The following is a 16,242-nucleotide window of genomic DNA, read 5'->3' as shown; positions in this document are numbered from 1 at the left end:
GACCAGTCTCCTGGAGAAGGGCTGGGCTCTGTTCCAGTCTGGAGTCGCCCTCGTTGAGAGGTGGCAGGCTGGGGTTGGTATCCTTGTATTCCCTCGGATACAAGGTTGATGCCTGTATGCCATACTGTTGCATTCACAGGCAGACCCTTATCATGCTTGTGAAGTTTCAGCCAGATTGGATAATGTATGTGTGCCAATTACATTTTCATGGCGAATGATCAAAATTTACCATGGCACCACAGCAAAACAAAAACTCAAAAGTTTCACAATTTAGGTCTGTAGTTTATACTGACCAGAAATGAAGTTGATCCTATTAAGACCCTAGGAGGAGTTTGGAAAAGTACGAGGGCTGGAAATTGCCAAAATGGTGTAAAAAATGAAAATGGCGGACTTCCTGTTGGGTTTAGGTCATAGGTTCTGTGGACTTTTTTGTACGTCTTGAGATGGTACACGCATGTACAAAATTTCATTCATGTAGCTTAAACTATGTGCTGGGAATACTTTCATAGTCGGCACTGTGGAGAAACAAATAAAATCTGTACTTTTGTATTTTCACCAGAACCAACACATGCGCAAAATTTAATGAGTTTTTGGGCATATCCATCCATCCATCCATTCGCTTCCGCTCATTCTGTTCTGGAGCCTATCCCAGCTGTCATAGGGCGAGAGGCAGGGTACACCCTGAACAGGTCGCCAGCCTGTCACAGGGCTTTTTGAGCATATTTATGGTTAATTTGTTGGAATAATAATAAAAAAAAATAGAGCAGAAACAACAGGGTCTTCAAACCGTCAGTGCTCAGACCTAAAAAAGAAATGACCCATTTTGCACGTCTCTTTATGACTTTGCATTATTGTGCCCATATTATAATCAATCCAGTCCTTTTTGGTCCCTATACAATATCTTTGTAGGACTGTGATGGTATATTTGCCCTCTTGACCAGCTCTCACTTGAAAAAGACATTTTTAATGTCAATAAGAACACCGGCAACGCAGACCGAACTCTCACAACGGTTGAATGGCTCATAGTAACAAGCCAGGTACCCCACACTCCCAAAGGACCTCACTTACAAACACACACCAATAAAAATATTTCACCCTTCATGAATACATGATACAGCAGCCAAGTTGGTCTTGTTGTCCATCTATCAGAATTCCCAAGGCCGAGGAGGAGCGGTGTAGATCGATGTGCTGAAGAGTTGGCGCTCTGAGAAAGACCTCCTGACTGACTGACCCACTGGCTGAACCTGGCACTGCAGCGTTGATCAATGAGTGTTCATGAGGAATGATGGTACTGTGCTGTAACTGCACTACAGCTACGAGTTAAACATTAAATTACTCAAACACCAACAAGATTAGTTCATCATTTATTTTCTGCAAAGTAAAAATCTCTTGTGAAAGTGCATTAGAACATTATTAGGTTGGCACAGATGTCCTCGCTGTCCTTTCCTGGCATTCTGCACATCAGTCACTACAAACACAAGTTTACCTGTAATACAGTCCACGCTGGTTCCAGGATTTTAAAAACTATGAAATTATTGACATCAGAAAACCATCACTTGAAGAAGACAATTTGATACAGTTTGAACTACATTCTGACTGCCACAAAAGACATTTATGTCATCACTGCAGACATCAAGTCACTCTTACAAACAGCTATAAATGACTTTGTTTCACACCAGAATTTTTTTGTGATCTCAGAATAACCCAAATACATATCAGTACCATCTTCTTTTCCTAATTTCTCACAAAAACAAAAAGACAGAACAGAAAACTCAAAAGGCAATCTGTTCAAGATAACAGGAAAAAACCCCCCCACAGAAATAAAGAGAAAATTCTGAGAAAACTTAAGGCTGTTTTCAAAATCATTTGTAAGAGAAACTTAAATTCAATCGTAATCTTAAGTATGGTTTAAGCAGAAAACTATGCAGAAACGGTTATTTATAAAACCTGTGATGTGAAAATGACCGCCTCAGTGAATGCTCCTGCTGGTTATGCAGTGGTATTGCTGTTCATATATTTATGCAGAATCTTTAAACACGGGACAAAACTTCAGGCACTGGAAGCTTTCTGATCCATGCTAAGGACAAACGAAGGCCGACACTGTCTCACATATAATCATCCAATGAGGAGAAATCAAAGCATGTACAGGCAGTTTAGACTGCTTTGAGATTTATAGATCACAAGTTACAAAGAGTTTTTTTTTATGTACCTTAGGTTGTTTTTGTTTTTTTGTTTTTTTTAACAATGAACAACTTTATTAAAATGAACTCAATCATTGGGAATAAAGTTTAAAAAAAAGAAAAAGTGCCACTTTTGGGTTCATGTGAAGCTGTGAATGTTCAGTCCTTTGCCACAAGATAAGAGAACGTTCTCCTCTAAAAGAAGAACGAGGGGAGGAACAGGCAGGGCCGAGTGCATTTACTGCAAAATACAAAACAACTCACACATCACACTTTCATTGGAAACCATTCATTTTGTGCTGTGTTAAGTTTCAGACTAACCCAGAAAGGTTGTGTTCCTGTTGTGGAACACAGTTCAAGTTCTCTCTCATTCAGTCACTAACTGATAATGGCTTTATGTTTCCCTTGGCTTTATCACATAATAATGTGCTTCAGTGATTATTTGGCAAAGCTCCATCAACTGTGTACTCCACTGGAAGAAGACAACAAACACAATCTGCTCATGAAAAGGCAACAGTAATTCAGTCTATGGCACGGATACCGACTTCTTTGTTCATAATGCACAGCTAAATCATGGAGAACCATTTTGCAAAAGGACCGAAGGATGAAAACAGTTTGAACCCAAGACAATAACCAGAGAATGATGCAACAACTTATGGAAATGCCTCATCTCCAGAGTTAATGTAATAGAAAGAAGTTAGCCTTATTTCACCGAACTTTTACTTGATGTATAAAAGCAGTGTTTTTCATTAGCGCCACCATTTCATTCTTTATGAAACATCTACCGCTTTTTCTCTTTATGAGAACCCGTGTAAAGGGTCTGATCTTTGCTGAATGCAATGTGCATGTTTGGAGGAATGTTGAAATGTAAACATTCATGTCGTTTCATACAAAGGCATGGGAAAGAGCACAGTGAGGTACATGTTAAGCTGGAAGAAAAATCTGTTTAAGAATTCTAGACTAGCCATAACACAACAGTCAGTCAAATGAGACAATACATTTAAAAAGAACACATTCACCATGAGAAAAATATAAAATATAGAAATAAACAATGTAGTATGGCCTTGTTCCTATGATTCACTGGAAGACATGTACAAAGGAACACTGCTGAAATCTCCATCAATGAAAGCTAATGGCACGCTGTAGGAAAAAGAAATCCCAATACTGTCCAGCATGCAGAAAGTCTTATTTAACTATAGTGAGAGGAGAAGATTTGTTTAACTTAAGTCATTGCTGGGTTGTAGTTTAAGTAAATGATGTCCTCTCTCTTTTCTTGATTACTTTTCATTGACCTCTGTGGAAAACATCGAGAGCCCAGAGAGTGTAAAGGAGAATGACTGAATGCCCTCTGAGCAGGAGCGCGACTGAAGGCTGGCATCGCAGCTCCACTTTAACACGCTCTGCAATAAGATAAGAAATGCACTGCTGATTTCCATGATGATCATCAGTCACATCAAATCATTCTATGACAAAATGACTATTCGACCACAACCCTGCTATAGCTGAACTGTTTCAGCAGCTAGAATAGTCTAGTAGGCTTATCTATAGTGGGAGTTGCTAAGTCAAAAACCTCCTGTACAACATAATGTACAAGCATAATGGCCTACTGGCTAAACCAGACACCAGACAGTATGTATTTTGGCCCTGATCCACTGACATCAGGCTTCAACACACAAAGCCACATCTGAGAGAAATTTAAGCAGAGCAATGGAAACACATCTTGCAGTGTAATTAGCTGGCAGCTGTACCTGTGCAGAATTTTCATGTCTGAGAAAACACCAACACTTCGCTAGACTCCAGTTTTTTCACATTATCATTTACTGTGACTAACGTGTGAGAGAGGCTGATTCAAGATCAGCCGCCTGCGCCGATCAGATCCTTTCCTCTGACCGGGCTGGCCGATCAGCAATTTTTAAACAGTTAAAACATAAACCAACAGATTTTTTTTTTTCTTCGTAGTTTTGGCCTTCGTTTATGGCGGCTAAAATTATGCTTTACTGATCGTTTCTATCTTTAGACTGTAAACAAACTAAGTAGTGTATCCACACTTTCTAACCCATTTTACCTGAGGTCAAACTCAAAGCACACCTGAGATTCAATAATCTCTCCCTTAGCACTAATGAAATGAGCCATGAGCCATAATCTGCTGGTTTTCAAACAGTACACTTTACTGCTTCTCCACACACCTGCCAACTAGTTTTACCAACATTAGTAACAATGTTCGTATTTATCATAGGAAATAACGGCCAAGACTACAAAAGACGAGTTATGACAAAAGCTACACCTACAACTGTGAGCAGGGAACTGCCAAAACCCACCAAGGCTCTATGCTGATATTATACTGAGCTATGATATTATACTGAACTATGATTGCTTTCAAAAACATCAGCCGTGAGTCTCAGAATGTAGCTTTGTGGTTGAAGGTTACAGGAAGTGTACATCAATAAATTCCAGCTGTAGTTTGAAACAGGTGAAGTGATGGGAAATATAATGCCACAATAAAAATATGGCAAATGCAATTACATGTAGAACCTGGCATCAGATTTCTGTCAAAAGTTACAAGTGATTTTATATATCTATATCTATTTATTTGTGTGTGTAATTTGCACACACATATTTTAGAAGTATAACAATTCTCTAAGACCACAGTTCATACCACATTTTTTCTGCAGAGGATGGACAACAAAATAGATAAAAGTAAACCCGCTCTGCATCAAATCATGCAACTGTGTGCGCACCGGGACTGGAATGGGAAAGCTGAGATTTCACTAAGATTTCTTCGGTATCAAAGTTATACCTCCAATTGTAAACAGCTTTTTAAAAAAAAAAAAAAAAAAAAAGTTCATTAAACCACCAACACATATATTCCAGAATGTAAACAAATCTGATCTAAAACAAACTCATTTCTAAAATTCAAAGAACTCCAAAACTCACCAAGCAGCAACTCTGCTGCTCAGTTCCACACATATACTTGAATTCTTTTGCACTGAATAGCTGCACATGAAAAACAATACTTCACCCATGAGCATGTTTTATTGTACTCACAACTTGTGACAGAAATCTGCTGTTCAAGAACACTGAGGGCTGATCAGGTATAATAAAACTGAATTATCACGATTCATGAGCAATATTCCACACGACAAAATTTGCAATGTGAGTCAGCTACACACCTTATTTACCAGTGAGATTTATATCAGTTGTCTTTTTTTGTTATAGAAGTAATGAGGTAATCACAAGAATCACATGTTGGACATAACATTCCCAAATATGCTTTGGTGCTATAGGGGTGTCCCTTTGAAGAAAACAAAACAAGACAGTTTATAATAAATTGTGAGTTTGATAATCATGACATTCCTTACCAACAGTAAAATAACCGTCATCTGCTGAGCTCTGGAAACATCCTGACTGGTCCAGACGCTTTAAAAGTAAGCACTGCTGGACTGACCAACAACATGGAAGAGATCGGGCAAAGCCTGGCAAATGCAAGCTATAAGCAGGTTTTGCTATTGACGTGTACTCAGAGTTATGACTTATGTTGTTTAATGTTGGGCAAAAAACTTGTCACATTCAAACCATCATTAAAAAAATAAAGAAAAACAAAAAAGAGGAGCTGTTAGAAAAGAGATCAGTGTGGATTATACCATTTTATAGTCAGTCAGTTTCTACTTCTTGCTGAACGGCATCACTGGATCATCCGGTGAATTCACAGCACCAGTCTTACCATTTAGTTCATCTGTCCTTCTACAGGCTGACTCCAAGCGCAGGGAAAAAAAGAAAACGCTCAGTGAATTGTGCTCATCGTTCCTCTCTCTCACACCCCGGAGTCTGCGTACATGCCATTTATCAAATAGTCCACCTGTGTGTAGTCCTTCCTCCTGTAGCTCTCGTAGGCCTGTTTGACAAACACAGCCACCGTGACCAAGAAGAAGAGCAGGCCAAACAGCAGGACAGCCAGTAAAGATGCTGTATCCACGAGCTGCCTGGTCAGAGCAGCCCCTGCCACTTCTACCATAGGGACCCTAGTAGCTGAGGCAAAAGGTTTATTTTGATTGGCTGAAGTATCAGCACTGGTAACCGTTATAGCAGATGGTGATGTACTTGGGTGTGGCATGGCAGCCTGCGATGAAATGTCTGGACCATAGGCGGTGGTAGTAAGAGTAATACTTCCATTAGTTGATGCCTTTACTGTTGTTGGAGTGTGTGGGGCTGCTGCTGCTGCTGCTGCTGTCGTCGCTGCTGCTGCTGCTGCTGTCGGCGCTGCTGCTGCTGTCGTCGCTGCTGCTGCTGTCGGCGCTGCTGCTGCTGTCGTCGCTGCTGCTGCTGTCGGCGCTGCTGCTGCTGTCGCCGCTGCTGCTGCTGTCGTCGCTGCTGCTGTCGGCGCTGCTGCTGCTGTCGCTGCTGCTGCTGCTGTCGTCGCTGCTGCTGTCGTCGTCGTCGTCGCTGCTGCTGTCGTCGTTGTCGTAGTTGTTCGAAGTGTAGTCGAAGTGGTTTCTCTTATATTGCTAGTGCTGGTAATGGATCCATCATGCAGGGACTGAGCAGACAAGCCTGTGGTGGTAAATGGAAGAATAGACGTCACTGCTGCCGGTGATGTGAGATGATCTGGTGAAGCTCGTGGGGAACTAGTGTCTGAGAACTCCTTAGTTGATGCATCGGTGCCAAAAGTACCATTATCACCTGGAGAACAAAAAATGGTAATTAGTTCAAACTAGTAGAAATTCTTCATTCAGTCAAATGTTCATTTATATTTCACTCAAAACTGCAAAGCATCAGTTTGTGGCCTTCAAAGAAATATAACACTAAATGAGCAGAGGGGCAGTGTTGTCTTAAAGATCAATATAAAAGAGCAGGTGAGAGAACATTGTTGTGGTGTAGCTAAAAACACTTTAGTTTTCATTACAAGAGCCGCCCACATCATTCAGACCGTCTCTGTTGCATGTTTTACCTCAGACACAGAACCTGATGAGAGCGCAAGCGTGCTCCCACTGTCACCTGACCTGATCTGTTGCCTGTGGACTATAGCTGTGCCATACCATCCATCCATCCATCCATTCGCTTCCGCTTATCCTGTTCAGGGTCGCGGGGGGGGGGGGGGGGGGGGGGGGGGGGGGGCTGGAGCCCATCCCAGCTGTCATAGGGCGAGAGGCAGGGTACACCCTGGACAGGTCGCCAGCCTGTCACAGGGCCAACACAGAGAGACGAACAACCTTTCACACTCACATTAACACTCTCATTCACACCTATGGGCAATTTAGAATAGAATTACCCTAACCCGAGTAAGTGCATGTCTTTGGAATGTGGGAGGAAACCAGAGTACCCGGAGGAAACCCACGCAAGCACGGGGAGAACATGCAAACTCCACACAGAGAGGGAGAGGCCTGGGCCAAGGTGGAATCGAACCCAGGCCTTCCAGATGGTATTCTATCTGTGAGGCAGCAGTGCTAACCACTGCGCCACCGTGCTGCCCTGTGCCATACCATTTGTGATAATATGTGTAAATTTTTACATAATAAAGTGTCATATGACAATATTAATGCCACACTTTTATGGTCTCTAGTGGGCACGAGACAAGCCCAAACATGTCAGAGTGACAGCAGTGTACGAGCCTCTGATGATGATGATTTAGTACCTCAGAAGGGAGTCACGTCAACAACCTCCAACAAATGCAAAGCATGCAGGAAACCTGGTCCTGCTAAAGGTGGAAACAACAAACTTGTTTCACCACTTGAGGCAAAAACATAAAGTCAAGTACAGCCAGGTTATGAAGGCATGCCTAGAGGTGATATTAGCAGCTGCTGATGTCCAGCCCAAAAGTTAACAACATGGACTCAACCAAGCATCGATGGAGCGCTCGCTTTTAAGCTGTCATTTTACTTTTACTGAAAATTTCCTGGGAAACACCACCTCAGGTACTTTTGTGCTTACATTTTGACCTATGCTGTGTCCTTACTATTGCACCATATATAAAGATGCTACTGCTGGCACCTTGAGGCAACAGATTCACTCTTTGAATTAGGCAGTCTGTCATGAGTGACAGTCACTGATTGGAAAACGCCCTTCATTTTATTTGCACTAATAAATGCTGCTGCCTGCAAGCTGCAGTCACTGATAAAATGTTGTTCAGTATTTTTTTTTTATATTGTAATAAGTATCTATATAGTAAATTTTCCCTCATATGGTTTGTTTAATAATCTCAAAAAAAAGATTAATTATTCTGAACCATGCCTAGGGACTATAAAGAAGCCCTAGAGATGCATGAAGCTGGGAAAGGTTACAAAAGTATTCTTACCCACATTCATCAATCTAAAACAAAAAATTAATAAATGTTTACAAACAGGGAACTTCAAGATGGTGGCTGCTCTATGATGAGTGGCTGTCCTGCTAAGATTATAGAAACCCTAAACAGCAAAATATGTGCAGAAATCTTTTTAGCATGCTAAAACCTTCGATTCTGTGTGCATGATAAGGAAACAGACTGACATTTATAGTCCTTCTCTAGTCTGACTGACCACTCAAAGAACTTTAAACCACAACCAACATTAAACCATACATTCCTACCATCCATGGAAAATGTAATCACAGATTATCCTAACAAGCATGTCTTTGGACTGTGGGAAGAAGACAGAATACCCGTAAAGAAACCAACACAGGTGCAGGGAGAGCATGAAACCAGGAACCTTCTTGTTGTAAGGCGACAGTGCGAACCAGCGCACCGCCATGCTGCCTGACAAGCCTTATAAATACCAGTCTTATTCAAAGGACACCACAAAGCCTACGATGACTGTCACAATATTTTAAAAAAATATATAAAATACCTGATTACCTGACCAGTAATCAGTGCCCGATTCCTGCAGCATCTCTAAGTGACAGCTTTAGCTTCCTTGCTTACATTATCACCACCAAAATACTTCCTGCAGCCAGAAGTGTTTGTGCTCTGTGGAGTCTGCACTTTGCTGAAGCGCCACATTTGTTAATGTCAACGGGCTCCATTTCTAAGCTGATGTTAGCTAATTTTAAGCACCGCTGGTACTGTAGACGAGGTTCTTCACATAGAAATCAGGGTTAGAGGCAGCCCACAAAGAAGGTCTCTGTTTTTAAGTTATGTTACAAGCTGTTTAAACATTGCCCATTAAAATACATGAAAAATGCTTCATATTCTTACACAGAACCCTTAAGGGTGAATCCTGACACATACTCACATCCAGTGGAGCAATTAGCCGTGGGTGTTGTGATGGGTGTGGTGATATTGTCCCCGGAGGAGTTGGCGAGGAGCAGCAGCAGACAGAGGAGACGAGGACAACGTGATGGGCTCAACTGGAGTTTGGAGGAATACAGGGACATGGTGGGCTGGGAGGGAATGAAACAGACACACACTCACACACACATATGACTAGAATGAATGTATGCGCACTCACACAGACACAGGCACACCCCTGCATGCATGCATGCATGCACGCACACACACACACACACACACACACACACACAGACACACACACTAGGTATAGTGTGCACACAATGAGCTGAAGGAGTGATACCAGGAGGAAGTGAAGTCGGTGTCTGCTTTTAGGACCTACAAAGACAAACAGGCAACTGTCAGCAGCAGCCTCACAGATGGGGAACATATAAACAGTCTATCAGCATAGTAAGAAGAGATAGTTATTAAGCCACAATCTGCAAAACCACAATTAAAGTCATATTTAACATGCAGGATGGCAGCATTTATTGATATTTACTGGATACTTTGATTGTTAACCTCATGATGAGGTGGTTATATTTTCTTGCTATATATCATTAGAACAAGTAAATACATGACAACATTTACTAGGCTATTCAATCAGACATGAAAATACAGCTTGTATGATCTCATTGGTTAAAAATATACAAATACTGTGATTTATTTAGACATTTAAGGGCTTATCAAGACCAGCAAAGTCAAAAGGTTGGAGGATGTTAATGAGGATCTGGTTCTAATTAAGCTGAACTGATGAAACTACAACTCTTTTACAATATTCATATCTATTATCCAGCTGGAGTTAAGACAAATTTCCTCAAGTATGTCATTTAAACCTCCTTCCATACAGTGGCTGAGCAGTTAGTCCACACAGGCTAAATGTGATGAATGACTGCCACCTAGTGCCAGAGCAACGCCGTCTCAGCAGGAGCCAGCAGTATCAGCCATGATGACTGTTTTATGAGTTTAATTACACTCCAGGCCCAAGTTACTGAAGCTTGGTGCTTCTTATATTGGCATGTTAATGCAAACATTTAGCTCAACAATAATTATTGCATATATTTCATTTTCAAATGAAGAAGCTAGAACAAAATTAACTTACATGTACAGAAAGTGTGAAAATCTCTTAATTGGTTTTCTGTACAGAAACACAGTCGACTATCAAACAGTGTAAAACTCCACTCAGTTCACACGAAGGCCGAGTCAAGCTGCTGTCTTTCTCCCAAAGTCTTTCCTTGCTAGCTTTTCATAAGCACTACTACTGGCCAACCCTAACAATATCTATGAGAGCTTTGATTCATGACAGCTCACTTCGAACTGTAACAGTTCTTAGCAGCTGATAGATACTTTTTACTGCTGAGGGGATTTAATGTCTGAGTTTGGAAACAACCTTTGAGAACCTTCCACGCTGGCTGTGCCTTAGACACACAACCTGTACTTTTACAGCAGTGATGTACTTCAATGATCTACTGGAGTCAAATCCAGTAGTATAAGAGTTTTTCTTTAAAAACAGGTTATAGGCTTTATTTAATGCTTGTAGAAGCTAACAGTAAAATTAATGAATTTATTTGGATGTTTTCTCCACGTGTTGTAACCAATATTCATATTGGAACAAGGGCGTCATTTTTAACAACTAAATCTTATAAACTTTGAGCCATTATTTTTTTAAACACTTCAGTGTTTTGCAGATCTAAAGAGCTGGTCCCTGAACGCACCACTTATAAGACTCTGTCCATACATTCTGCTACAATAATAAATATAAATTCAGATTGGAGGAGTGAGTTACTTTATAACTTACTTCAACTTATACAGCATCAAGTGCTGGTATGAGCAACAGCTCACGAAAAGAAACTGAACATTTGTATGAAGCAAGAGGGTTACAAAGCCATCTGCGAGTTTATGTACATTGAGTTTATGTAGATTGGCTTTAGACAAGACCCGGTCCCCTCTAGAGTTAATCGAGACCCAGTCTGAAATACAGTCCTGAAGCTGGCCTCGAAGAGCCTTAAAAGTAATTAATAAAACATATCAAAATCATTTATAAAACATTAAATAGACTTTCCTGGCTGTAGTCAAATGTCTAGCAGCTCATTTCTATACAAGCTGAATGTGAATTATGATTTTCTCTCCTCCAGTCATGTATAGCACCTTGAAGCAAACTGGACTGCATGTGTTTAAAGTACAGACCACTATTCAGTAACATGGGCTTGTTGTTTGTTGCAATGCCATCAACAAATTTTGTTTTTCTGATTTTTTTATGCAGTTTTCCGACTGCACAAGCTGAAATGTACCCGCACAGGTATTATGATCGTTATAAGGGGACCGTACCTCCACATTAGGCCAGCCTTTTACCACAATACCAGATTTCGGTATCTGACACTGACCGAAACTTTGTAATCTCTTCCCAGCACAGAGCAGTCGGGACCCGAGTCTGTTGCTACTTTCCCACCGCCGAGGTTCCGGAGCCGTGCTCGTGCTGTTCCCAATGAACCGGCGAAACACTTAAGAACGGCCCGCGTTCCCACCGCGTTTCTGTGAACTGCTCCTTTACGTATGAGTGTGGGCGGGTCCTCGTCTGGACACGGAAGCTGAAGCGCACAAACGTGGGAGAACACGCTCCCCTTTCTGTGCTGCAAACACCTTTTAGGGTCCAAACCAAACTACTGCAGCATCTGTGTGCAGCACAGAGGGAAACACAGACAGCGATTAGAGCAAGAGGACAAGTACGCACTTTGTGTCCTTTTATCTGTGATATGAACTGATACAAAGCAGCAAGTTCAGCCTTAGAGCCCAACCTAATTCACAGCCGTGAAAATCGCTTCGCTTTTCTCATGTAATACACATGTAATATGGTAGAAAACTTGATGTTGAGACGGCAGTCACGCCCCTCTGCCGCTTTCGGCACGGGTTCCTGGTTCCAGACCAGCTAGTTTGCGGGGCCGGAATTGAACCCGTTTTTCGGCCGAGTACCGAGTGCTTCGGCGGTGGAAAACCCGCCTAACGGTTCAATTCACGGCTCCGGCTCCGGAACCCTGTTGGTGGGAAAGAGGCTAGTGTGGGAGGCAGTTCGCTGTAAACAGGATGCGTTTTTATTCATCTGCTCTCAGTGTAAACAGGAAAGTCCAGAAGTCATTCAAGACGCCAACGTGGAAAGAGGCGCTCTGCCAAACGCCGACCTGCCAATCAGCTCACCTGCCCGACCAGACACCTCATAGCATTAGATCTGATAAGCGTCCCTTTAATTTCAACTGACAAAAACAAACAAACAAACAAAAAACAACTGCTGTGGCCGTACTGCCGCGGACTGCTGAGCCGGCTGTAGCTCACAGGAGCTAACACTGGGCCAAGCGAAAGCAGGACACGGAGCTTAGTTCTGATGGTAACCTCAAAGTTTAGCCCGTGTTTAAACAGCACGATTGCACAAATCGACACGGAAACAGTCAAACCCGCAGCATTAAGAGTACAGTGAGCAAATACTGTAACCGGGAATAAACCAGCCGGAAAACGAGTTAACGGGGAATGACAGACACACCTCGGTGGGTCTCCATCCACACTACAGGACAGCTAATGCTAACCAGTCATGATCATGGACAGTTGTCTTTGTTACGTTGTGTAATCGCTCACATGTTAACTACAATTCGTGTGATTTGCGATCCTCACCTGGGTTAAGCAGGGACACGTCGGCTGGAAACAACAGCAGAAACTGGCATCAGTTTGTAGAAAACCTCGAACCTTCTTCCTCAGCGGCGGTTCTGGCTGCGTCGACTCATAACCAACGTACTACTGCCCTCTGCTGCTCACACCAAGTTAAAACAACAACGCCTACTAATGTTGCAGTTTACAGTTTTTAATGGCTAATATGGCTATTACCGCTACGTCCACTGGTACTGATAATAATATTATTAAGACCTACATATATAAAAGCATTCAGAAGATCCAGGGACTCTTCTCCTCCCAGGATCTATGTAGCATGTGAAAGGGCATCAAGTGTATCACATAACTCCAGAGATATGCAATGCCATAGGGACCCATCTCTGCCTGACACTCTCAATAGGTTCTACACCAGGTCTGAGGACCCCACCACCTCCTCCACCATCAGACTCACCCCACCACCTGGAAAAGAGCCCCTCGGTGTGACCCCAGCAGAGGTGAGGAGGATTCTACTGAGGATTAATCCTCGCAAAGCTGCTGGCCCAGACAACATCCCTGGGCGGGTGCTAAGGGACTGTGCAGACCAACTCTCTGTGCTGTTGACTGACATTTTCAAATCCTCCCTCACACAGGCAGCTATCCCCACCTGCCTGAAGACCGCCACCAAGGAGCCAAGAGCTCCACAGTGACAGGTCTGAATGACTATCGGCCAATAGCGCTCACCCCGATAGTCATGAAGTGCTTTGAGAGATTGAGAGACCCACATCAAGAACACCATCAATGTCACTGTGGACCCACATCAATACTGCATACCAGAAGAACCCGCCCATGGAGGACGCCATCTCCTCAGTGGTTTTTTTCATATGTTCTTTGTGGACTTCACATCAGCCTTCAACACCATCATTCCACAGAGCCTGGTGCACAAACTGCTCACACTTGGACTGAGCTCCTCCCTCTGCAACTGGGTCCTGGACTTCCTGACAAACAGGCTGCAATCAGTGAGGATCCACAATGTCTGTTTTTTGGCTTTGTAGTGGAAATGTATGCTGTGTTTTGGGGATCTATAGAGTGAAAAGTATCGGTCCTACTCCAGAACCCGGTGGAACTCCACGACTAACCTTTGCATGTGAGAAAAATTCACAATTTACATGAACAAAGTAAAAACAATCAAATGGTCCCAAAATATGAATTTTAAATTAAGGAACCACTGAAAATTCTTTGGTAAACAGAATTATGTAAGACAAAACCAGGAAATCACAGTAAGTCCCTGTGACTCATCAGGGATATTAAATGATGAAAGTTGTGAATAGTCATTGAAAAAAATTAGGAATAATTGTTTCAACATGATACAGAATGTCTGTGAGCTTTACTATGTTATATTCTGCCTGATGCCTTAATTCTGGTTTCTTTTATATAAATAAAGCCATTTCCTGTATAAATTGATGCTATAAATAGATGCACTAATGATACAAATTAGTGCATAAAATTCACTAGAATGCTCAAAACGTCCCAGACATGTTCACAAAGGTAAAACATCACTGAGCAGTCTGGGTGCCTCTTAAAACACAGATAATTTAGATAAAGTAACATTATCACAGTAAGTACAGTGAAACAAAATAAGGAAGTGCCTTCTGTAGTTGGTCAGTCAGAGACCTGAACATAATCGAGGTGCAGTGGACTGGTTCTCTTTAGTTGGGGTTTTTCTCTCAGTTCATATAAATTCCAGGACAGTAAACAATCATTTTACCTCTTCTTGCTGCAATTTGCCTGTACAGTTATTATGCATTTTTATTTGTAGATCCTGTGCAACCCTGGCAAAATGTCAAGAAAACCTTTGGAAATGGTCACGGTCAGTGGAAGTTAACAATGTGGAGTGAGGAAGAAGTGAGGTCCCAAAGGCAGGACACAGAGGCAGACAGACTTAAACTCAAAGCAAGCCGTTTATTATAAGCTATTGGAATCCATCAGAGAAACAAAAATGAAAAGGGAACTGAGGCATCTAAAATACAAAACATAATACTGAAAACTGTAAGCTAGGAAACTCACTGGAACTGGGAAACACTGGACTGAGGAACATAAATAGACGACCTGACAAAGGGAGACTGAGGCAATATACACACAGAAGGACAATTGAGGGAAGTAGAGACAGATGGGAAGAGCGAGACACAGGTGAAATAAATCATGGAGACAAGACAAAGGAAGCAAAAACTCAGTGTAATGCACAAGGAACAACAAGTCACAAAATAAAACAGGAAGTGAGCGAACCAAATGGGGAAGGACACAGACACATGAACGGGCTAAACATAAGAGACCTGACACACGAGGAGGGAACACAGAGGGAGGAAATAACCTAAAGCAATGGGGAGCCAGGAATAGAACAAAACATACTAAATACAAAAAATCAATATAAACTCTAAGCAACCCAGGATCATTAAAATAAACGAAACCTCAAAATCCAAAAACTCCAAACACTGGGTGCACTGACCCAGGCCCATGACAGAACTGGTAATAAACTTTGCTAAACTATAGTGTACTTCCAGTTTCAAAGTATTTCAAGCTAAAAAGATATTTATTAGATCAAAATGGACTACTGTTAAAAAAAAAATGCAAGGAGCTACTCACCTCCCCCGGATTTTTCTTACCTAATGTTTGCTGAGGGCAGAAAGCTGTCAGCATGGTGATCAGTTCAAATGACAAAGTGCTGACAGTTAAGGAACAGTTGATATACTCTTAATAAGACAGCTTTAAAACTGTTCACTAAGATCTGCAAAAGATGACCAACTATTTATTAGTCATTTAGTTAATATTAATGTTAGCCCGCTGGATCAGAGAATGGTAAGCTCAAGATGTCGAGTACCTAACTGCATCATATCTATATTCAAAATTGTGCTTACAAGAGATTAGTTTGCATATACTCACTTCAGAGGCTGAGCCACAGAGATGCTTAGATGTTTGATCATGGCGCTCTCTCATCTCCAGCTGGACACTGACTGACTGTTTTCCCAGCAGAAGAATGTCCACCATGGAGTAGCAGCTTATTTAAACCACACATCAACCTTAATTCGCTGCTGCAAAGCGTCTGTAATTGGTAAATGAATGTGTTCTAATCGAGGGGTGGCAAGCTGTTCAGTTTGATTTAAGTGACACGGAAATTCACAAGAAGTCCAGATATCCCAG

General features: G+C 41.9%; 1 protein-coding gene across 1 annotated transcript; it reads right to left on the bottom strand.

Annotated features, from left to right (window-relative positions):
- Positions 1–1,351: 1,351 nt before the first annotated feature.
- On the bottom strand, positions 1,352–13,170 carry c6h11orf24 (chromosome 6 C11orf24 homolog). The gene is made up of 4 exons (XM_030730990.1): positions 13,075–13,170; positions 9,380–9,753; positions 6,520–6,857; positions 1,352–6,405 (listed from the first exon to the last, which is right to left on the bottom strand). Exons 2-4 carry the CDS (start codon positions 9,519–9,521, stop codon positions 5,992–5,994), a joined length of 894 nt encoding a protein of 297 aa, XP_030586850.1. The 5' UTR covers positions 9,522–9,753; positions 13,075–13,170; the 3' UTR covers positions 1,352–5,991.
- Between the last annotated feature and the right edge of the window lie 3,072 nt (positions 13,171–16,242).

This window comes from Archocentrus centrarchus, chromosome 6 (genome assembly GCF_007364275.1).
Source record: "Archocentrus centrarchus isolate MPI-CPG fArcCen1 chromosome 6, fArcCen1, whole genome shotgun sequence".
Taxonomy (NCBI): domain Eukaryota; kingdom Metazoa; phylum Chordata; class Actinopteri; order Cichliformes; family Cichlidae; genus Archocentrus; species Archocentrus centrarchus.
The sequence above is the reverse complement of the archived record's forward strand: the minus strand, read 5'-3'. Positions and strand labels throughout refer to the sequence as shown.

Excerpts from the sequence above, each read along its gene's own strand:
- c6h11orf24 (XM_030730990.1), bottom strand. The coding sequence starts at position 9,521 with ATGTCCCTGTATTCCTCCAAACTCCAGTTGAGCCCATCACGTTGTCCT. Across the intron at positions 6,858-9,379 it reads GGCTAATTGCTCCACTGGAT|GTGATAATGGTACTTTTGGC; the intron begins GTGAGTATGTGT and ends TTTGTTCTCCAG. Across the intron at positions 6,406-6,519 it reads CAGCAGCAGCAGCGGCGACA|GCAGCAGCAGCAGCAGCAGC; the intron begins GCAGCAGCAGCG and ends GCAGCGACGACA.